Genomic DNA, 25,004 nt, shown 5'->3' with positions numbered 1-25,004 from the left:
GTTTGAACTTTTATAGTGTGTTTTTTTGTTTTTATTTAGTTTTATTTGGGTGTGTGTGTGCATGTATGTATCCATATATGTGTATGAATGTGTAGTTACATTATTGGTAATTAGTATATTACAGTATATTTTAATTATTGACCACTTAAGGACCGGAAGGATTTACCCCCTTAAAGCGGAGTTCTGGCCACAGACATTTTTTTTAGATAAAAATACTGCCCTAATCCTAAACTAACGCCAATTACACAAACACTAACCCCACATTACAGTACAGGACAGTAATTGAATTAAGATAAAATCTTACTAATTGATTGCAGAGCGCGGCCATCTCCGGTGTGGGAGCCGGTCTGAAGCCTCTGTGTCCCCCGCTGTGACCTTCTTCCTGGTTCCTGGCTCCAGGAATGCCGATCGCAATTCACTGTAGATTGCGATCGGCAATCAGAGTAGCGGTCGGCCATTCCCATTGCATCCTGGGATTGATGACTCACATCTCCCAGGACGCAATGTGAAACCGGAAGTGACGTCCGGGGCCACGGTCGCAGAAGAAGGAAGTCGGACAGAGATGCCTCTAAAATAAGGTAAGTGATCCCCCAAAAAAAAAAAAAAAATGTCCAATTCTTTTTTACAATGCTTTTTCCCCACAGGAATCCAAAAAGAGGAAAAAGAGGGGGGAACTCTGCTTTAATGACCAGGCCAATTTTTACAATATGGCAGTGCGTTACTTTAACTGACAATTGCACGGTCGTGCGACGCTGTACCCAAATAAAAATTATGTCCTTTTTTTCCCACAAATAGAGCTTTTTTTTTTTTTTTTGGTGGTATTTGTTTACCAGTTCGATTTTTATTTTTTTTTTTTTTGCGTTAGAAACAAAAAAAGACTTACTTTCTGCTATAAAACATCCAAATAAAAAATATAAAAAATCAAATATTTTCATAATTTTCGGCCAATTTCTATTCTGCTATATATTTTTGGTAAAAAAAAAATCCCAATTAGCGTATATCGATTGATTTCTGCAAAATGTATCGTGTCTACAAACTAGGGGATATATTTTTAGACTTTTTATTTTTTTTTACTAGTAATGGCGGCAATCAGCAATTTTTAGCGGGACTGCGACATTGCAGCGGACAGATCGGACCCCTAACTGACATTTTTGACTCTTTTGGGGGGACCAGTGACATTACTACAGTAATCAGTGCTAAAAATATGCACTGTCACTGTAATAATGACACTGGCAGGGAAAGGGTTAATACCAGGGGCGATCAAAGGGTTAAATGTGTCCCTAGGTGGTGCTTGCTAACAGCATGGGGGATGGACTCCCCAGATGAACACAGAGATCCATGTTCCTAAATAGCAGTAACACAGGATCCCTGTGTTCATCTCTGACAGAACGGCAGTCTGCGATCACGGGTGGTTGCCTGCGCCCCCTGCTGGCTATTGCGTGAAACGACGTACAGGTAGAGCCGACTTGCTGCAGTATACAGTGGGTACGGAAAGTATTCAGACCCCCTTAAATTTTTCACTCTTTGTTATATTGCAGCCATTTGCTAAAATCATTTAAGTTCATTCTTCTTCCTCATGAATGTACACATAGCACCCCATACTGACAGAAAAACACAGAATTGTTGACATTGTTGCAGATTTATTAAAAAAGAAAAACTGAAATATCACATGGTCCTAAGTATTCAGACCCTTTGCTGTGACACTCATATATTTAACTCAGGTGCTTTCCATTTCTTCTGATCATCCTTGAGATGGTTCTACACCTTCATTTGAGTCCAGCTGTGTTTGATTATACTGATTGGACTTGATTAGGAAAGCCACACAGCTGTCTATATAAGACCTTCCAGATCACAATGCATGTCAGAGCAAATGAGAATCATGAGGTCAAAGGAACTGCCTGAAGAGCTCAGAGACAGAATTGTGGCAAGGCACAGATCTGGCCAAGGTTACAAAAAGATTTCTGCTGCACTTAAGGTTCCTAAGAGCACAGTGGCCTCCATAATCCTCAAATGGAAGACGTTTGGGACGACCAGAACCCTTCCTAGAGCTGGCCGTCCGGCCAAACTGAGCTATCGGGGGAGAAGAGCCTTGGTGAGAGAGGTAAAGAAGAACCCAAAGATCACTGTGGCTGAGCTCCAGAGATGCAGTCAGGAGATGGGAGAAAGTTGTAGAAAGTCAACCATCACTGCAGCCCTCCACCAGTCGGGGCTTTATGGCAGAGTGGCCCGACGGAAGCCTCTCCTCAGTGTAAGACACATGAAAGCCCGCATGGAGTTTGCTAAAAAACACCTGAAGGACTCCAAGATGGTGAGAAATAAGATTCTCTGGTCTGATGAGACCAAAATAGAACTTTTTGGCCTTAATTCTAAGCGGTATGTGTGGAGAAAACCAGGCACTGCTCATCACCTGTCCAATACAGTCCCAACAGTGAAGCATGGTGGTGGCAGCATCATGCTGTGGGGGTGTTTTTCAGCTGCAGGGACAGGACGACTGGTTGCAATCGAGGGAAAGATGAATGCGGCCAAGTACAGGGATATCCTGGACAAAAACCTTCTCCAGAGTGCTCTGGACCTCAGACTGGGCCGAAGGTTTACCTTCCAACAAGACAATGACCCTAAGCACACAGCTAAAATAAGGAAGGAGTGGCTTCACAACAACTCCGTGACTGTTCTTGAATGGCCCAGCCAGAGCCCTGACTTAAACCCAATTGAGCATCTCTGGAGAGACCTAAAAATGGCTGTCCACCAATGTTTACCATCCAACCTGACAGAACTGGAGAGGATCTGCAAGGAGGAATGGCAGAGGATCCCCAAATCCAGGTGTGAAAGACTTGTTGCATCTTTCCCAAAAAGACTCCTGGCTGTATTCGATCAAAAGGGGGCTTCTACTAAATACTGAGCAAAGGGTCTGAATACTTAGGACCATGTGATATTTCAGTTTTTCTTTTTTAATAAATCTGCAACAATGTCAACAATTCTGTGTTTTTCTGTCAGTATGGGGTGCTATGTGTACATTCATGAGGAAGAAGAATGAACTTAAATGATTTTAGCAAATGGCTGCAATATAACAAAGAGTGAAAAATTTAAGGAGGTCTGAATACTTTCCGTACCCACTGTATGTACTGCTGGCAGTCAGCAAGTGGTCAGTTATTACATGACTTTATAGTGATGGGACATTGAATAGTTTATTATAATTTATGGAGAAGGGGTGGGATTACATAAGTTTGTACTTCTTCCCATTCCTTTTCGGATATGTAAACTAAATTATTATTTATAGTTTTTTTTTGTCTTCTTTTGTAAATCATTTTTTTGTGATTGTCTACTACTGAATAATTACTTCTTTTATTTTGATTTTGTTTTTTACATGTTTGAAATAAAAAAACAAAAAAATATTAAATGCATGATTATGATAAGTTATTGCTTAACCCCTTCCGTACCGCGTCATGTAAAATGACGTCGGCACAAATCCTTTCTCGATCCGGGCCGACGTCATATGACGGCGCCCGGATCTCCCCGCTACTGCGCGCCCCCGGGGGCGCGCAGCGCGGCGATCGGGGGTGAGGCTCGTCCCTCGGACTGAGCCCAACCCCGATCAAGGTAAACAGCCAATGAAATTGGCTGTTTACCACGTGATCGGCTGTGTCAATCACAGCCGATCACATGAGCGGCTCCAGCGCGAGCCGCTCGTTCCTTCCTTAATGCGCGCCCCCGGGGGCGCGCAGCGCGGCGATCGGGGACGAGGCTCGTCCCTCGGACAGAGCCCATCCCCGATCTAGGTAAAGAGCCAATGAAATTGGCTCTTTACCACGTGACCGGCTGTGTCCAATCACAGCCGGTCACAAATGTCATCAGAGAACATGGTAACTAGCTGTCACCGTGTTCTCCTCCTCACACACTGATCCTGTGTGAGGAGGAGATTGTGGTAACAGCTAGTTACCAATCATAGTGCACCCCAACCACACTGATTGCCCCCCCCCCAATAAAGAGCACCTGTCACTAGCCCATCAAAGTACCCGAGTACCTGTCACCAGCCCATCAGGTACTCAGATGACAGGTACTCGGGTACTCTGATGGGCTGGTGACAGGTACTCGGGTACTCTGATGATGGGTACTCGGGTACTCTGATGACAGGTACTCGGGTACTCTGATGACAGGTACTCTGATGGGCTGGTGACAGGTACTCGGGTACTCTGATGACAGGTACTCGGGTACTCTGATGACGGGTACTCGGGTACTCTGATGACAGGTACTCGGGTACTCTGGTGACAGGTACTCTGATGGGCTGGTGACAGGTACTCGGGTACTCTGATGACAAGTACTCGGGTACTCTGATGACAGGTACTCGGGTACTCTGATGACAAGTACTCGGGTACTCTGATGACGGGTACTCGGGTACTCTGATGACAGGTACTCGGGTACTCTGATGACAGGTACTCGGGTACTCTGATGACAGGTACTCTGGTACTCTGATGACAGGTACTCTGGTACTTTGAGTACCCGTCATCGGAGTACCCGAGTACCTGTCACCTACCCAACAGAGTACCCGAGTACCTTCCACCTGCTCATCAGAGTACCTGACACCTGAAGTACCCGAGTACTTGCCACCTGCTCATCATTACCCATCACTACTCATCAGTACTCATCAGTACCCATCAGTACCTATCACCTATTAGTATCAGTACTGATCATCCGTACCCATCAGTACAGTATCAGTATCACCTATCAGTATCAGTACTACTCATCAGTACCTATCACCTGCCTGTCACCTGCCCATAAGAGTACCCGAGTACCTGTCACCTGCCTATCGGAGTACTCGAGTACCTGCCACTTGCTCATCAGTACCAGAGTACCTGTCACCTGCCCAGCAAAGTACCCGAGTACTTGTCACCCTTCATACAGCCACCATGTCTAAGTCCAAAAAGGTTAACATACGTCGTCCGTTTAAACCTAAATACCGGTGTTATGGCAGCAGATAGCTGCCATAACCCTGGTATTTTTTTAAACGGTGGACGGTTGGCTTTCCGATAAGGGTGGTCCCAGCGGCAGATTCGCCACGGGATCACCCTTCCGGGGTGGCGGAAGAGGTGCCCCCCCCCCCTCCCGCTGCATTCTGGTCCTTTTCCCCGCTTACCGGACCCGCCGGCAGCGGGGAAAACGATCCGGTCCCAGATCCTCACAGACAGGATGTCGAGTGAGGGCAAGCTTGCCCTCACTCGACTCTATGGTCTTGGAGGACCGGAGCTACGGCAAACGTCGTTGCCTAGCAACCAGTTTAAAGGTCCCTTTTTTTTTTTTCATTTTATTTAATTTTTTTTTAATTTTTTTTTTTTATTTTTTCTATCTTTTAGTGTACTTGTGAGATCTGAGGACTTTTTGACCCCAGATCTCACAAAAAAGAGGTCCTGTCGTGCCTTTTTCTATTACAAGTAATGTTTACATTTCTTGCAATAGAAATAAAAATGATCAATTTTTTTTTTTAAAAAAAAACAGTGTAAAAATAAAAAATAATAAATAAAATAAATAGTAAAAAAAAAAAAAAAAAAAAATTAAAGCGCCGTGTCCCCGCGAGCTCGCGCGCAGAAGCGAACGCATACGGAAACCCCGCCCACATATGTAAACAGTGTTCAAACTACACATGTGAGGTATCGTCGCGATCGTTAGAGCAAGAGCAATAATTTGAGCCATAGACCTCCTCTGTAACTCTAAGATAGCAACCTGTAGAAATTTTTAAAATGTCGCCTATGGGGATTTTTAAGTACCAAAATTTGTCACCATTCTGTGAGCGTGCGCAATTTTGAAGCATGACATGTTGGGTATCTATTTACTCGGCGTAACATTATCTTTCACATTATGGAAAACAATTGGGCTAACTTTACTGTTTTCTTATTTTTTAATTAAAAAAAGTGATTTTTTTCCCAAAAAATTGCGTTTGGAAGACCGCTGCGCAAATACGGTGTGATAAAAAATATTGCAATAATCTCCATTTTATTCTCTAGGGTCTCTGCTAAAAAAAAATATATAATGTTTTGGGGTTCTAAGTAGTTTTCTAGCAAAAACAACTGATTTTAGCTTGTAAACACCAAATGTCAAAAATAGGCCTAGGCAAGTGGCTAGGATGCATGATGATGCTCCTTGGATGTTTAGGCCCCTCTATATGGCTAGGCTGTGAAAAAGTCTCACACATGTGGTATTGCCATACTCAGGAGGAGTGGCAGAATGTATTTTGGGGTGTCATTTTTGCGATGTACATGCTATGTGTTAGGAATATCCTATAAATTGACAACTTTGTGTAAAAAAAAAAGTTTTTATTTTTTTCCCACATTTTCCAAAAACTTGTGGAAAAAAATGACATGTTCAAAGGACCCATAATGCCTCTTAGAATATACGTTGGAGTGTTTGCTTTCCAAAATGGGGTAATTTTGTGGACTTTTCCATTGTATTGTTGCTCTAGGGCCTTGAAAAGTGTGATAGGTAGTAAGAAAGTTTTATGTGTATTTATGCTCCTAAAACGCCTTATGGTGCTACTTGGACGTGGAGTCTCTTTTTGTGGCCAGGCTGTGTAAAAGTCTCACACATGTGGTATCACCATACTCAGAAGGAGTAGCAGAATGAATTTTGGGGTGTCATTTTTGCTGTGTACATGCTATGTGTTAGAAATAGCTTATAAATTGACAACGTTTTGGGAAAAAAAAAGAAAAAAAAATGTTTTCTTCATTTTCCCAAGAATTGTGGGAAAAAATTATAACTTCAAAAAACTCACCATGCCTCTTACTAAATACCTTGGACTGTCTACTTTACAAAAAGGGGTCATTTGGGGGGTATTTGTACTGTCCTGACATTTCAGGGCCTCAAGAAAGGAGATAGGCCATCAGTACATCTGGTGTGATCAATTTTCAGTAATTGGTACCATAGCTTCTAGACTCAATAACTTTCACACAGACTAAATAATATACACTAATTTGGGTTAATTTTACCAGAGATATGTAGCAGTATAAATTTTGGCCCAAATGTATGAAGAAAAATTAATTTTTTGCAAAATTTTATAATAGAAACTAAAAAAAAGTGTTTTTTTTGCAAAATTTTTGCTCTTTTTTTGCTTATATCACGAAAAAAAAAAACCCCAGTTGTGATCAAATACCACCAAAAGAAAGCTCTATTTGTGTGAAAAAAATGATAAAAATTTTGTTTGGTTACAGTGTAGCATGACTGAGCAATTGTCATTCAAAGTGTGAGAGTGCTGAAAGCTGAAAATTGGTCTGGGCAGGAAGGGGGTCTAACTGCTCTGTATGGAAGCGGTTAAAAACCACCTTTGATGAAGAAAACCAATGGGCCATACACACTATACAATTATCTTTAGACTTTTTCCTTTAGATTTACCAAAACCGTATAATAGGAGGTCAAATCTAAACACTTTCAATGTGTATGCAGTCAGGTCGGCCCCTGCACTACATAGTTGGAGGTAAATCTAAAGGAAATCTAACAACAAAACTTGTATAGTGTGTATCCAGCTTCAGAGGAAGATTTATAAAAATTTGTTGGACGAATATGACAAGGATAATAAATTCTGGCAGTATTTTAATTAACATTTCCTTTGATTGCAGCTCCATCTAGTTACATAGTTACATAGTTAGTCGTTGAAAAAAGACAAAAACAAGTCCATCTGGCTCAACTAATACAAAATAAAACAGAAAACCCAACCATACAATCCCATATACACAATCCTAAACCCACAGTTGATCCAGAGGAAGGCGAAAAAACCCCAGCAAAGCATGATCCAATTTGCTACAGCAGGGGAAAAATTCCTTCCTGATCCCCGAGAGGCAATTGGATATTCCCTGGATCAACTTTACCTATAAATATTAGTACCCATTTATATTATATACACCCAGGAAAGAATCCAGGACTTTCTTAGAGCAATCTACTGAGCTGGCCAGAACCACCTCTGGAGGGAGTCTATTCCACATTTTCACAGCTCTTACTGTGAAGAAACCTTTCCGTATTTGGAGACGAAACCCGTTTTCCTCTAGACGTAAAGAGTGCCCCCTTGTCCTCTGTGATGACCTTAAAGTGAACAACTCAACACCAAGTTCACTATGTGGACCCCTTATGTATTAATACATGGTGATCATATCCCCCCTTATGTATTTATACATGGAGATCATATCCTCCCTTATGTATTTATACATGGTGATCATATCCCCCCTTATGTATTATACATGGGGATCACATCCCCCCTTATGTATTTATACAAGGAGATCATATCCCTCCTTATGTATTTATACATAGAGATCATATCCCCCCTTATGTATTTATACACGGAGATCATACCCCCCCTATGTATTTATACATGGAGATCATATCCCCCCTATGCATTTATACATGGTGATCGTATTCCCCCCTTATGCATTTATACAGTACATGGTGATTATATCCCCTCTTATGTTTTTATACATGGAAATCATATCCCCCCTTATGTATTTATACATGACGATCATATCCCCCCTTATGTATTTATACATGGAGATCATATCCCCTCTTATGTATTTATACATGGAGATCATATTCCCCCTTATGTATTTATACCTGGAGATCCTCCCCCCCCCCTCTATGTATTTATACATGGTGATCATATCCCCCTTATGTATTTATACATGGAGATCATATCCCCCCTTATGTATTTATACATGGTGATCATATCCCCCCTTATGTATTTATACATGGTAATCATATCCCCCCTTATGTATTTATACATGGTGATCATATCCCCTCTATGTATTTATACATGGAGATCATACCCCCCTTATGTATTTATACATAGAGATCATATCCCCCCTCATGTATTTATACATGGTGATCATATCCCCCCTTATGTATTTATACATGTGATCATATCCCCCCTTATGTATTTATACATGGAGATCATATCCCCCATCATGTATTTATACACGGAGATCATACCCCCCTATGTATTTATACATGGAGATCATATCCCCCCTATGCATTTATACATGGTGATCGTATTCCCCCCTTATGCATTTATACAGTACATGGTGATTATATCCCCTCTTATGTTTTTATACATGGAAATCATATCCCCCCTTATGTATTTATACATGACGATCATATCCCCCCTTATGTATTTATACATGGAGATCATATCCCCTCTTATGTATTTATACATGGAGATCATATTCCCCCTTATGTATTTATACCTGGAGATCCTACCCCCCCCCTCTATGTATTTATACATGGTGATCATATCCCCCTTATGTATTTATACATGGAGATCATATCCCCCCTTATGTATTTATACATGGTGATCATATCCCCCCTTATATATTTATACATGGTAATCATATCCCCCCTTATGTATTTATACATGGTGATCATACCCCCCTTATGTATTTATACATAGAGATCATATCCCCCCTCATGTATTTATACATGGTGATCATATCCCCCCTTATGTATTTATACATGTGATCATATCCCCCCTTATGTATTTATACATGGAGATCATATCCCCCATCATGTATTTATACATGGAGATCATATCCCCCATCATGTATTTATACATGGTGATCATATCCCCCCTTATGTATTTATACATGGAGATCATACCCCCCTTATGTATTTATACATGGAGATCATATCCCCCATCATGTATTTATACATGGAGATCATACCCCCCTTATGTATTTATACATTGAGATCATACCCCCTTATGTATTATACATGTTGATCATATCCCCCTTATGTATTATACATGTTGATCATATCCCCCCTTATGTATTATACATGTTGATCATATCCCCCCTTTATCTCCTCTTCTCAAGAGAGAATACATTCAGTTCCTCTAATCTTTTCTCATAGCTGAGCTCCTCCATGCCTCTTATCAGTTTGGCTGCCCTTCTCTGCACTTTCTCCAGTTCCCCGATATCCTTTTTGAGAACTGGAGCCTAAAACTGAACTGCATATTCCAGATGAGGTCTTACTAATGATTTGTACAGATGATATCTCTCTCTCTGGAGTCCATGCCTCTCTTATACAAGAAAGTATTTTGCTTGCTTTGGAAACCGCAGCTTGGCATTGCATGATGGGGTACTTTTCCTGTAATACCACATTATGGCCACTAGGTGAAAAAGACAATTCTAGAAACGCAATGTATGAAATAAAACTACCAACATTCATCACAGCTGGGAAAATGTGTGTCATTTTGATTAACCACTTGCCGACTGCGCGCAGTATATTTACTGCGGCAGTCAGCCCCGGCCAGGCAGAGTGACGTAGGTCACCGCACTCAGGACAGGAATATGGCTTCTCACCTGTATGAAGCCTCTGATGTATTTGAAGACTGGAATTTTGTGAAAAACATTTTCCGCACTCAGGACAGGAATATGGCTTCTCACCTGTGTGAGATCTCTGGTGTTTGTAAAGACCGGACATCTGTGAAAAACATTTCCCACACTCAGGACAAGAATACAGCTTCTCACCTGTGTGAGATGTCTGATGTGTGACAAGTGCTGATTTTCGTGCAAAACATTTTCCACAGTCAGAACAGGAATACAGTTTTTCACCCGTGTGAGATTTCTGATGTCTGTATAGATTGGACTTATCTGAAAAACATTTTCCACACTCAGGGCAGGCAAATGGCTTCTTTTCTGTGTGAGATCTTTTATGGACATTAAGTTCAGATTTAAAATGGAAACACTTCCCACACTCAGTACAGGAAAACCTCATATCTGTGGGAAGGACAGCACCATCCCTCACAGTCTGAGGTTCCTCGGGATAAAAGGAATACAATGGTTCAGCACTGTCCCTCACAGTCTGAGGTCCCTCAGGATAAGAGGAATACGATGGTCCGGCATTGTTCCTCAGGATAAGAGGAATACGATGGTCCGGCACCGTCCCTCACAGTCTGAAGTTCCTCAGAATAAGAGGAATACGATGGTCCAGCACTGTCCCTCACAGTATTAGGTTCTTCAGGATAAGATGAATACGATGGTCCATCTACACTGTGTGGTGCCGGATGGACATTTGAGATAGCCGGGTTTTCTCCTGGACTATACTTTGTGATACCCTGATCTTCTACTTTACAGTCTGGAGACAAAGTGAGACAATCCTCTGAGGTTTTCCTCATCTCCCATCCATCTACTAAAATAGAAATACAAAGATTATTACTAGACATCAGCAGATTGGTTCCCCTAAACCAGGACTCCGCCCACATCAGGCAGCTTTGTCTCTGAGGATCTTACAATTCCACCCTCAAGGTAACTAGTAAATGGGTCCTCTGATCTCCTACAAGTTCATTTCTTTATTCATGGACCTTAGTCTAACTTGGGATTTAGCAATGACAGGATGATCACATTCAGCATAAATCATAGGAAAAGGAGGAATGAGGGAAGTACAAGAACACTAAATTTCACACGAGTCACCTTTTCTAAACTGCGCTCCATACTACAAGACATTAATTAGGAGCGAATCCTAGAAACATTGAACAATGAGGAAAAATGGGAATGCTTCAGAAACATTAAATAAGGTACAGTATCGCCCAGTGCATTCCAATTGGCAATAAATATAGAAGAGTGAAGGATAAACCTGGATGGCTAAATCATAACATAGAAAGTCATATTAAAGAGAAGAAAGTGACCTTTAAAAAGTATAGCGGAGGGGTCATCATCAGCATTCCAACACTACAAGGAATGTAATAAGAAGTGTAAGAACGCAATCAGGGACACATAGGAGATGAGAGTAAAAAAATCCCAAGAATTGTTTTTAATATATTACCAATAAAAAAAGCAACATCAGCGCATATTGGCCACATAAAAGATGATGAAGGGAAGATGGTTACAGATGACAAGGAGAAGGCAATGGACTAAATGCTTTCTTCTCAGTATTTACGTGGGAAAAGGAGAGGTATAACAACCATGACTGTATTGTTAGAAACTCTTCGCAGGATGGACTCTTATGGCTTACAGAAGCCGGTGTCCAGAAAAGACTAGAAAAGTTTAACATAAACAAATCATTAAATCCAGATGGCTTACACCCAAGAATCCTCAAAGAACTCAGTCAAGTTATAGGCAGACCATTATTCTTAATTTTATAGACAGTATATTGACAGGAATGGTACCAGCTAATTGGAGAAAAGCCAATGTGGTACCAATATTCAAAAAAGGGCAGAGACATATATCTGAAAACTACAAGCCAGTCAGTCTAACATCAATAGTTTGTAAATTATTGGAGGGGATGATTAGGGACTATATGGAAGAATTTGCTGATGGAAACCATATCATTAGCAGTAATCAGCATGGATTTATAAAGTGTGGTTCCTGCCAGACCAATCTGTTTACATTCTATAAGGAAGTGAGCTGTCATCTAGATAGGAGGAAGCCTGTGAATGTGGTGTATCTGGATTTTTCCTACAAATGCTTAATCTACAAACTGTGGTGTGTAGCCATGGACCATAGAGTTTGTTCATAGATCAATAATGGATTACGGGAGCGTGTCCAAAGGGTGGTGATAAATTAACGTGTACTCTGGTGTGGAGTGGTAAGTGGGGTACCCCAAGGCTCTGTCTTGGGACCAATTCTGTTTAATATATTCATAAATTACATAGAGGATGGGATAAATGGTTCAATCTCAAAAATAAGCAGGGCAATAACTTCCCATCAGGATAAAAAAAACTTTACAAGAAGACCTGAATAAAATAATGGAGTGGGCAACTACATGGCAAATGAGGTTACTCACTAGGAGGAGAACCTCTGCAGGAATCCAGGATGGAGAAAGATCTGGGTGTCCTAGTAGAAGACAGACTCAGCAATAGCATGCAATGTCCGGTTGCAGCAAGCAAAGTCAGTAGAATACTGGCATGCAATAAAAAGGGTATTTACTCCAGAGGTAAAACTATAATCCTGCCACTTTATAAAACTCTGGTCCAGCCACATCTGGAGCATTCTGTCCAGTTCTGGTCACTAGTGTTGAGCGAACACGGACTGTATTATTGTGTGTGTATGTAATAATTGGATTTTTGTTACCCGAACACGGACCCGAAAACTTTACTGTATGTTTGGGTAAAAATCCGTGTTCGGTCATTTTATTTCCGGGTTTGTATGTATTGGCGCGTTTTAATGGCGGGCTTTCAACAGCCAATGAACAAGCGTTTAACTGGTGTGCCTTTAGCCATCCCAGCCATGCCTACAAATGTATTAGTAGCTGTGATTGGCCATCTGAAGCATGTCACCAAGTCTTTATAAGTTCGAGACGGAGCGCCGCTGCGTCATTATGCTGTAGTTCAGGGACAGAGCACACATCATATGTGCTGGCTGCTGATTAGGGACAGACAGGCAAAAATCATATTGTGTCCGAAAAGAATTGAGGGACAGGTCGGAGTGCTTTAGGCAGGGCGAGTTGTTAGGGCATTTTAGGGAGAGGCTTCTGATATTTAGGGTCAGTGTTCTACAATCGATTTTGCTGTGTGGGGGGGGTTTGCAGTGCCGACAGTGACCGATCTTATCGATCCTTTTAGGGCCAGGCTGGAGATAGGCAGGTGTCAGTGGTCCACATCGATTTTGCTGTGTGTGGGGTGGTGTGAACACAATCTTTTTGCCCGCTGAGGAGGGAGAAAAAAGTATTTTTTTATCAGACAGTCACTTGTGTGCAGCGTTTTTCATTCAGTGCTGCTGTGCTGACTGTGATAATACACTGCTGTGTTCACATGTGCTATTATTGAGTGATTTCAAAAGTTATACACTTTTTTCTATTCCACTATTCAATATATACACCCTTGGGTTAAAAAAATTAAAATTGTGGCATAGTGTGTACTAATCTAGTTAAAAATTACAAACTTAAAAAGGGGAATTTTCTTTTTTTTTTTCCCCATAGCCTGCAGCAGAGCTGACTGATATAAGACACTGCTGTTCACATGTGCTATTGATAAATCACCAATTTCATATCATATTTTCTATTCCGCTATTCAATCTACACCTTTGGGTAAAAACAATTAAATTGCGGGATAGTCTGTATCGGTACGTGTGAGATACACCTTTTCAATTTTTGGGGCGCATCTCATACTGCCGAGGATTTGAGGGTGCTGCCTGTTCCGAACTCCTCCTACTCCTCATCCTGCCTTTGGGGGGTACAAAAAATAGTAATTTGGGCCTAGTCTGGGTCTCTACGTGTGAGATACATACACCTTTTGATATCATATTTTCTATTCCGCTATTCAATCTACACCTTTGGGTAAAAACAATTAAATTGCGGGATAGTCTGTGTCGGTACGTGTGAGATACACCTTTCCAATTTTTGGGGCACATCTTATACTGTCAAGGATTTGAGGGTGCTTCAGTCTGCCTCCTGCCTGTTCCGAACTCCTCCTACTCCTCATCCTGCCTTTGGGGGTACAAAAAATAGTAATTTGGGCCTAGTCTGGTTCTGTACGTGTGAGATACATACACCTTTTTTTTGATAATATTTTCTATTCCGCTATTTAATCTACGCCTTTGGGTAAAAATAATTAAATTGCAGGATAGTCTGTGTCGGTACGTGTGAGATACACTTTTCCAATTTTTGGGGCGCATCTCATACTGCCGAGGATTTGAGGGTGCTTCAGTCTGCCTCCTGCCTGTTCCGAACTCCTCCTACTCCTCATCCTGCCTTTGGGGGTACAAAAAATAGTAATCGGGGCCTAGTCTGGTTCTGTACGTGTGAGATACACCACAGTTTTGTAAAATGTTTCCTATTCCGCTATTCAATATACACCCTGTTTGAGTGTAAAAAATTAAATTACGACATAGTCTGTATCGGTACATGTGAGATACACCTTTTTAAATTTGTTTGGCGCATCTCCTTCAGCCCCCGAGGATTGCAGGGTGCTTCAGTTTGCCTCCTGTTCCCAACTCCTCCTACTCCTCTTCCTCATCCTGCCTTTAGGGTACAAAAAATAGTAATCGGGGCCTAGTCTGTGTTTGTACGTGTGAGATACACCGTATTATAAAATTTTTCCTATTCCGCTATTCAATATACACCCTTTTGGAGTGTAAAAAATTAAATTACGGCATAGTCTGTATCGGTACGTGTGAGATACACCTTTTAAATTTGTTTGGCGCATCTCCTTCCACCGCCAAGGATTCCAGGGCGCTTCAGTTTGCCTCCTGTTCCGAACTCCTCCTACTCCTCTTCCTCATCCTCCCTTTAGGGGCCTAGTCTGTGTTTGTACGTGTGAGATACACCGTTTTTTATCATTTTTTCTATTCCACTATTCAATATACACCCTTTTGGGGTATAAAAAAATTTAATTGCGGCATAGTATGCATATTTGACTGTGAGATACTGTAATGTTCTGCTACCTTTGGTACCCTAAATTACACTTTCCACAAGTGTATGCGCCCTACCATTTACTTTTGGAAAGGTGCGCATACACCTTTAAGACTGGAGCTGTCATCACTCAGCGCCGGACTAGATGGCTATTTAAGGCGTCGGTTCTCACTCACATGTGTTCGTTCAAACACCCTTATCTGGATGCTAACCTTGCTTGAAGCTTCCATGCTTGCAAGCTTACTTCGCTGACGGAACCTCGCTGCGCTGATCCCTGTATCCCGCTACTGGATCATCCGCCTCTCCTGAACCACCCTTCGGCTGTATCGCTAATAGTGCTAAGTACCCCACAGGGGAATTCTCTATAAACTTATACTAAGCTTACACTATCTAGCTCTGCATAGTAGAGACTGTTTATCACATCTGCATAAACTAGATTGCTAGCTCTTGAGACTACTGCTACTTTTCTGCACTGGGTTGATCTCTTTTGTATGTCCACCTGCTATTCTATCATCTGCTATCATACAACATTGCTAAACCTTCCTGCATCCATCTGCTACTGTCTCACCTTCAAGTGTCTATCACCTACCACCTCCACTCAACCTATCCCTCAACCTTCATCATTGTGTTACCACATGCATAAAGTCACTCTAAGAACCAGCTTGCTAATTGTGTGTATTTACTGGCTGAAATAAGACCTTCCACACATGATGAGTCATTGAGGTTGGGAATGGTATCTCAGCATATCTCTTACATGACTGCTGACGTGGAACTATTTCTGCAGCTGAAAATCCACACCATATAAAAACGCAGGAGCGTTACAGATACACCCGTGCGATACTGTTGTTGTTTTGTTCCGCTATTCAATAAACACCTTTCTAGGGCAAGATCATAAACTACAAAAATATGAGGAGACCGTCAAATAGGGGCCGTGGCCTGGGTCGTGGTGCTGCTGGTAGAGCTCCTGTTGCAAGGAGAGGACGTGGTCGATCTGTGCCAGCTACACGCAGAAGTGAAACACCTTCCTCAAGTGTGAGTAGGCGACAGAACCTGCAGCAGTATTTGGTAGGGCATCATGCGCCTCTAGAAGTGATGAGGCCAGAACAAGTAGAGGCGATAGTAGATTGGTTTGCTGCTGACAGTTGCCTCCAGTTCCTTCACATTGTCTCCCACCCAGTCTACTGCAGAAAGGTCAGAGTTGGCACCTGCAGCCAATGTCCAACCGTCTTTCACCTCACCCCCTTGCAAATCAGGCAAGCAGTCTGAGCCCCAAGTCATGCAGCAGTCTCTTCTTCTTTTTGATAACTCTGTCAGCAGGGTTTCCCAGGGCCATCCACCTAGCCCTGCCCCAGAAGTGAAAGAGATTGAGTGCAGCGATGCCCAACCACTTATTTCTCAAGATGAGTACATGGAAGGACCATCGCAGCACGTCTCCGGTGATGACGAAACGAAGGTGCCAACTGCTGCGGCACTCAGAATTGTGGAGACCGACAAGGAGGGCAGGGGTGAAGACGATGAGGTCCTCGACCCCACATGGAATGAAGGTCATGCAGGTGACCTGAGTAGTTTGGAGGAAGAGGTGGTGGTCGCACAGAGCCACCAGCACAGCAGAAGAGGGAGCAGGGTGCAGAAGCGGAGCGGCCGTGCCCTAGACACTACGCCTGCTACTGCCCAACGCAGCAAGGGAACGAGCGCACCAAAGCGAGCTCAAAGGAGTTCTCTAGCGTGGAAGTTCTTCAGAAAATGTGCTGATGACAGGACCCTGTGCAATCAGAGCCTGAAGCGAGGCATAAACCTTCTCAACCTGAGCACAACCTGCGTGATCAGGCATCTAAGTGCAAAGCACGAGCTGCAGTGGAGTAGACACCTTCAAAACCAAGAAAGGTCTCTGGCTCCTCCTGCTTCCTCTTCTGCTGCAGTCTCGGCCTCTCCATCCACATCTGTAGTGATACCGGCACCTGCCACCCCGCAAACAGAGGATCTGTCAGCAACACCAAAACCTGGGTCACCAACCATCTCCACAATGTCCCGTGAAAGCGTTCAGCTTTCCATCTCCCAAACACTTGAGAGGAAAAGGAAGTACCCCCCTACCCACCCGTGATCCCTGGCCCTGAATGCCAGCATTTCAAAATTCTTGGCCTTTGAAATGCTCTCATTCCGTCTGGTGGAGACGCACAGTTTTAAAAGCCTTATGTCGGTGGCTGTCCCACAGTACGTCGTGCCCAGCCGCCACTACTTTTCCAGGCAAGCCATCCCTTCCCTGCACAACCAAGTGGGGGAAAAAATCAGGTGTGCACTGCGCAACGCCATCTGTGGCAAGGTCCACCTAACTACTGATACGTGGACCAGTAAGCACGGTCAGGGGCGTTATATCTCCCTAACGGCACACTGGGTAAATGCAGTGGCGGATGGGCCTGAGGCGGATAGCAATTTGGCGCATGTCCTTCCACCACCGAGGATTGCAGGGCGCTTCAGTTTGCCTCCTGTTCCTAACTCCTCCTACTCCGCTTCCTCATACTCTACCGCCTCCTCATCCGGTCAGCGTAACACCTTCACCACCAACTTCAGCACGGCCAGGGGTAAACGACAGCAGGCAGTTTTAAAACTTGCCTGTTTGGGGGAAAAACCACACACCGCGCAGGAGTTGTGGAGGAGCATGGAACAGCAGACAAATGAGTGGTTGCTGCCAGCGAGCCTCAAGCCCGGCCTGGTGGTGTGCGATAACGGGCGAAATCTCATAGCAGCTCTGGGCCTAGCCGGTTTGACGCACATCCCTTGCCTGGCGCATGTGCTGAATTTGGTAGTGCAGAGGTTCCTTAAAAATTACCCCGATATGTCAGAGCTGCTTCAGAAAGTGCGGGCCGTCTGTGCGCACTTTCGGCGTTCTCACCCTGCTGCTGCTCGCCTGTCAGCGCTGCAGCGTAACTTCGGCCTTCCCGCTCACCACCTCATATTTGACGTGCCCACAAGGTGGAACTCCACCTTGCACATGCTGGAAAGACTGTGTGAGCAGCAGCAGGCCATAGTGGAGTTCCAGCTGCAGCACGCACGCGTGAGTCGCTCTGCGGAACAGCACCACCAATAACTGGGCCTCCATGCGAGACCTGTGTGCCTTGTTGCGCGGTTTTGAGTACTCCACCAACATGGCCAGTGCCGATGACGCCGTTGTCAGCTTAACTATCCCACTTCTATGCCTCCTTCAAAAAACAATTCGGGCGATGATGGAAGAGGATGTGGCACAGGATGAGGAGGAGGAGGAGGAGGATGAAGAGGTAACATTTCCAAGGCTTTCAGGGCAGTCATTCGCAAGGGGCTCCAAGGGTGGGTTCCTGCACACACAAACGCCAGGGACACAATTGTCCAGCAGGGGCACAGTTCTGGAGGATGAGGAGGAGGAGATGGAACCATGTTCACAGCAGGGTGGCACCCAGACCAGCTCATGGCCATCACTGGTGCGTGGCTGGGGGGATACAGAGGACGCAGACGATACACCTCCCACAGAGGACAGCCTTTCGTTGCCTCTGGGCAGCCTGGCACACATGAGCGATTACATGCTGCAGTGTCTACACAACGACCGCCGAGTTGCCCACATTCTAACTTGTGCTGATTATTACTGGGTGGCCACGCTGCTGGATCCCCATTACAAGGACAACGTACCGTCCTTAATTCACTCACTTGAGCGCGATCGCAAGATGCGGGAGTACAAGCGCACGCTGGTAGACGCGATGCTGCTGGCATTCCCACCTGACAGCGGGGCCACAGTGGAAGCACAAGGCCAAGGCAGAGGAGGAGAAGGAGGAGGAAGAGGTCGCCAACGCAACCAGGGCACCGTCAGCACCTCAGAAGGCAGGGTTAGCATGGCCGAAATGTGGAAAAGCTTTGTCAGCACGCCACAACAAACAGCAGCACCAGCAGCTCATATGGAAAGTCTTAGCAGGAGGCAGCATTTTACCAACATGGTGGAGCAGTATGTGTGCACACGCCTAGACGTACTGAATGACGGGTCTGCCCCCTTCAACTTCTGGGTCTCCATGTTGGGCACATGGCCTGAGCTTGCCCTTTACGCCTTGGAGGTGCTGGCGTGCCCTGCAGCCAGTGTATTATCTGAACGTGTATTTAGCACGGCTGGGGGCGTTATCACAGACAAGCGCAGCCGCCTGTCCAGAGACAATGTGGACAAGCTCACGTTCATTAAAATGAACCAGGCATGGATCCCACGGGACTTTTCCGTACCTTGTGCAGAATAGAGATGGATACCGACCTTACCCAGCCATTGTTCTATTTTTGCTCTTTCTCACTCTTTTGGGGTGTACCCTCATTTAAAATGACTGAAAAAAAAGCAGTGTTGGCTACCTCGTCCTCCTCCACCGCCGCTTCCACCTACACCGCCCATAGGTGTGCGCAGCCTATTGCATTAGGGTGTGCACCCCAAAGTTTAAATACACATGCATGTGTTTGCCTACATGTACATGGCCCCGATACATTACTCTCCCTGCTGGCAAAGTGAAATAGAAGTGTGTGGCACTTCTCTTATGGCAGAGCAGGTCCGAGGGAGATCTTTCCCATCTCCTCACTGGCAAACAGAGCGATAATGCTAATGTGCCCTAGGTGATTAGGGTGTGCCCAGGCACACCCGGCACACGCCTATGACACCGCCACATCCACCACCACCTCAACCTCCCTCCTACTCCATATGGGCCTCGTCCTTCAGAGATGAAGAACATTGTTTTATTTTTCAGTTTTTTTTGTTGTTTTAAGTTATTTCACTATCCACATTTGTTTGCAGAGCACTCGCCATGCTTTTAACTTCATTTTGCTGTCATTTGCAGCACTCTAGCCCTTTCCATTGGTGTTTTACAGCCATTTTAGTGCCTGAAAGTTCGGGTCCCCATTGACTTCAATGGGGTTCGGTGTCCGGGTAAAGTTCGGAAAAAGTTCGGGACACGGACCCGGACTTTTTTTTAAAGTTCGGCCGAACCCGGTGTCCGCTCAACTCTACTGGTCACCAATCCTCAGGAAGGATGTGTTGGAACCAGAAAGAGTCCAGAGAAGGGCAACAAAATTATTAAGAGGACTGGAGAACCTCAATTATGAGGAAAGACTACAAGCACTAAACTTATTCTCTCTGGAGAGGAGATATGATAGCGATATACAATTACCTCAATGGTGATCCCAGCGTAGGGAGCAAACTATTTAGTCTCAGGGAGTGTAAGAGGACACGTGGCCACACAATGAGATTGGAGGAAAAGCTGTGTAGGGGGATTTTCACTGATGTGGAACTCTCTTCAGAAATTGGTGGTGTCAGCAAGGAGTATTGATAGTTTTTAAAGACTCTTGGACTTGCATCTTAGTGAAGACAACATACATGGATATGGGAAATGATTATCGACATTGACACACATACACCTACACAGGTTGAACTGGATGGACTAGCGCCTTATCTCAACCTTACCTACTATGAAACTATTTAGGCAAAGCAAAATGCGCCTCTGAGTGCAGCTAGTGATACTTTATTGCACACACGAAATTTGCACACTTACAGGATAAATTTAATATAGCGTCAGGGGACGTCATTACACCCAATACGGTCCACAATGCAGAGATCCCACACCGCTGCCTCCCATCTCCTGAGACTGCACTCAGTGACTTGGGTCTGAGACTATACAGACATATCCCCCCACCCGGCACAGCCAGCAGACAACACAGTAAGTAACCCTGGGAGAATTGTTGGGCATGGGGCAGAAGACCCACATCACATACCCCAGGTGCCTACGTCTAGTATAGCCTATGGTTAAAATCAACATTTTGCTGCCAGCTGAACCCCAGAATCTCCATAAATCCAGTCTAAATACATAGATTGTATCTGCAGCACAGAGAAGGAAGGTTATCCAAGAGAAATACAGGAATACAGGATGGGGAACACAGCTCGGGAAAGTGACCAGGGGATTACAGGCTGATATCACCCAGTCCTTGCCCGACTCTGGACCAATCAGTGAGCAGTATGTGTGGAGGAATGTATTTAGTGTTAATGACCAACCTGTGCTGATCTCTGTATGAGTGTCCTCCCCTATAAATGTCCCCGTTATTCCATCCTCCTCCATAGACTGCTGATCATCCCTCACATACCTCTCTTCTTTTTTTGCTTCAACCTCAAATTCTATATCGATTGGATCTCCACTCTAAATCAAGAATATGAGAGTGAATATCATCTGTAAACTATAATCTCACATACAAATCCACACATCATCTCCATTGTCCATGTTCTAGATGCTCCATTCCACCAACCTTGTAATGGTGAGGGATGGTGTGATCTTCCTGTGTGGAATCCCAGGAATACAGAGGACGGGGACATCTCACTGATGGCTTTCTATAGCTGGATGACTCCTTCATGGTATCCTGGTACAGATTTTGGTGTCCTTTTACAAACTCTGACTCTTCCATCACCCCATCCTCACCATCCTCCTTTTTTATCTCTTCTTTAACTTCAACTTTAGAATCTCTCAGGTTTCCACTCTGAATATATAATAAAAATGACATCAATGGTAACAATGTATATAATGTACAGATCCTAATTCCTAATGATACTATCAGTGATTGTTCCTCATATACCTGATGATGTGGTCTTCCTTTGTGGAATCCCAGGAATACAGAGGATGGGGACATCTCTCTAGTGGGTTCCTGGTATTTGGTGGCTCCATCATATCCTTGTGTCCTTCTGAAAACTCCTCCATCACTCCATACTCCTCATCTTCCTCTTTATACTCTTCTTTAACAACAATATTATAATCCCCAAAGTTTCCACTCTGGAAGATATAATACAACATTCATTGTAACAAACATGCTGTGTATAAATCATAACTACCAATAATTGTCAATCATCTACCTGATGATGGTGAGGGACGGTGTGACCTTCCTGTGTGGACTCCCGGGAATACAGAGGACGGGGACATCTCTCTGGTGGGTTCCCATTACTGGATCCATCTGTAGGAAACACACACACTGACTGAATACATTGTTTCTATGTGTTTATCAGATGATGGGGGATCTAGGTGGATCCTCCGTACTGCTCTCTCCTTTACAATAAAGTCTCCTCTTACCCGGTGATGTGAGGGGCGGCTGATTCTCCATCATGACGTCCTTGTAGAGATCCTTGTGTCCTTCTAAATACTCCCACTCCTCCATGGAGAAATAGACAGTGACATCCTGACACCTTATAGGAACCTGACACACACAATGATACAGTCACCACCCAGACCCATCCCTTGTCTGTTACTGGATAATGTCCCAGAATTCCCAGCACCGCTCACCTCTCCTCGATGATCTCTCTGGTGACTTCTAGAATCTTCTTTGTATTTTTCTATTCTATCAGGGAGGGAGGTGGAGGCAATGTGATGGTCATTTGATCTCCAGACTTCACACGAGGAAAACTCTATATCTAAACACAAATAATAAAATCAAATGATATTTCCAGAAACCTCCTCACCTCACCATTCAGGTTTCCATTTGATTAAAGCCCCACCTCAGGCTGAGGTATAATTTACCCACACAGGACCCCCACACTGCGCAGGGTAAAAGCTTGTTGCAGACACTCTGACATCATTACATACAATGCAGGACCAACCGTCCCACTTTGCTAATGAAGATGCCAAGGGTCCGTCCACATCCTTAGAGCATCAGAAACAAAAGACAGATGGAGGGACATTGGGGGGAGGAGCTGTGAGGTCAGAGTGATATCATCAGACATATAGACTCTGAATGGAGGGACATTTGGATGGGGAGATTTGAGGGGCCCTCTATATGAGGCTCCCGTGCAAACCAAATCATTGTTCCTGGGTGCCTCCCACTTCTCCTAAACTGAAGAGTGAACTTTGACCTTTACCATGCAGAGATCTGTCAGGAATCTGTGAAAGTAATCTCTCATGTGAGCAGGTGACGTGCGGAGGAATGGAGTCTAAATAGCAGACATATTTCTCCAGAGCTACTAATGGTGGGGATGGATTTTGCTGCATGCTGGTGCCAAGTTTCCACCCCTCTGGGGTCACTGCAGGTGTGGAGAAAAGCTGTGTAAGAGGATATGGAGGAGAGATGAGGAGGAGATCCAAGAATCAGGATAAAGGTCAGGACAAGCAACAGACGAGCGCATCCAAGAGATCCAAGAGCCAATAGCTTCATCACTGATCTGTGTATTCTGAGAGCGGAGGAGCGCCCCCCATTGTCAGAATACAATAGTGCAGCAGGGAGGATTCCCCAATCCCCCTCCAATGTGTGGATGGGGGAATTGCCTCAGTTTTTTTCCTCTTAGTCCACTGCCTGAACAATAAAAAGGAACCATATATGGCCAGCTTTATATAGCAAGATATATTATTCATCAAATGATCCCCATGAAGGGGTTAATCAACGTATTACCTCCTTTGCCGCCAGATCCTGCATTGTCTTCTCTCTATGTCTACTAAATGGAATGGCCTGCCTGTACCTGACATCACTTCCTGTCTGTACCTGACATCACTTCCTGTCTTCCACAAAGACTTCCTGTCTGGTAAAAGTGAGATCACCACCTTATGGAGCTCAGAGGAACGGCAGCCCTGAGAACCGTCTGGTAGTGTGAACACGGCCTTGTGCTGTGTGTGTATGTATTGTATATCCTTCCCCTTTCTCTCCTCCCTGAGTGTGTATGAAGAGGCGGAGCTCCTGCTGGAACAGCGGTCGGAGGAGGAAGCTGAGTCTAGGAGGGAGACTGACAGAAAGCGCAGCAGATTTGCAGGAGTGAGCGAGGAGGATCCAGTTCCTTTGCCATCGGAGGTGAGGAGAGTGTGAAGGATGTTTGTGCCTTTGGTAGCTGAAAAGCTGGGAGTCATATTGCTCTGGTGAGTGGGGAAGCACTACTAAGGGGGCGCCCTCACCATCACGTGTGTAAGAGGTGTAAGAAGGCGTGGCTACACTACAGCTGGCACAGTTTGGAGCACGGAGCACTTTCACACCTTATCAACTTTTCATTCATTTGTGGAGTTTTATTGTGCAAAATAAATTAACTGAAGCAACTGCAAAGTGGAAGCAGTGGACTTGCGAGAACACTATATTGAGTACATAACTATGAATACATGAATTTGCACAGATTTTTACTTTAAAGAAAATATTATAGAATTAATGAAGTAGGTGCAAAGTTGAAGCATTGGATCTGCACGGAACAGCTTCTTGAGCACAAAGCACTTTATGTTGTATATGAATTTGCACATGGATCAGTTTACATAATTTATTGATAAACACCATAAGATGAATGAAGTAGGTGTAAATCTAGACCTAGGGAACACAAGGGAGGTGGAGTTGGAATCCTCCTATCCTCACAGAGCACCTTCCAGGTTCTTCCCTCTCCTCCCTCTCATCATTTGAAGCTCACTGTATATGTCTATTTTCTCCAATCTCCTCTAGAATTGCTGTGATTTATCGGCCCGCTGGACCGGTATTAATTTTCCCTGATGACTTCTCTGCCTGGCTGCCCTACTTTCTCTCCTGTAATTCCCACAATCATTCTCAGCGACTTCAACATCCCTTCTGCTACTTCCAAACTTCTCAGTCTAACCTCCGCATTTGACCTGAAGCAATGGATACACATAGTTACATAGTAGGTGAGATTGAATAAAGACAATAGTCCATCCAGTTCAACCTGTGTAGGTGTGTGTGGCCGTAATCATCTC

At 44.1% G+C, this 25,004-nt stretch overlaps 3 protein-coding genes across 3 annotated transcripts in view; 1 reads left to right on the top strand and 2 right to left on the bottom strand.

Annotated features, from left to right (window-relative positions):
- Window positions 1-10,791, bottom strand: part of LOC309549778 (uncharacterized protein) — a gene marked incomplete at its 3' end in the record, with an annotated part of 57,034 nt that extends 46,243 nt beyond the window's left edge. Inside the window, exon 1 of the mRNA XM_082250288.1 lies at window positions 10,255-10,791. Within this exon, the coding sequence (XP_082106414.1) occupies window positions 10,255-10,740 (486 nt within the window). The 5' untranslated portion in view covers window positions 10,741-10,791. The remainder of the gene's footprint in view (window positions 1-10,254) is intronic.
- The window catches only part of LOC309549773 (gastrula zinc finger protein XlCGF66.1-like), a gene marked incomplete at its 3' end in the record, with an annotated part of 313,385 nt that overhangs the window by 188,388 nt on the left and 99,993 nt on the right, over window positions 1-25,004 (top strand). The gene's annotated exons all lie outside the window — the stretch shown is intronic.
- Window positions 1-25,004, bottom strand: part of LOC309549776 (uncharacterized protein) — a gene marked incomplete at both ends in the record, with an annotated part of 190,172 nt that overhangs the window by 148,398 nt on the left and 16,770 nt on the right. Inside the window, 2 exons of the mRNA XM_082250286.1 lie at window positions 22,196-22,293; window positions 22,410-22,533. Of these exons, the coding sequence (XP_082106412.1) occupies window positions 22,196-22,293; window positions 22,410-22,533 (222 nt within the window). The remainder of the gene's footprint in view (window positions 1-22,195; window positions 22,294-22,409; window positions 22,534-25,004) is intronic.

The sequence above is a fragment of the Pelophylax lessonae genome, assembly GCF_965119305.1.
Source record: "Pelophylax lessonae genome assembly, chromosome: 3".
NCBI lineage: Eukaryota > Metazoa > Chordata > Amphibia > Anura > Ranidae > Pelophylax > Pelophylax lessonae.
This window is presented reverse-complemented; position numbering and strand designations above follow the sequence as displayed.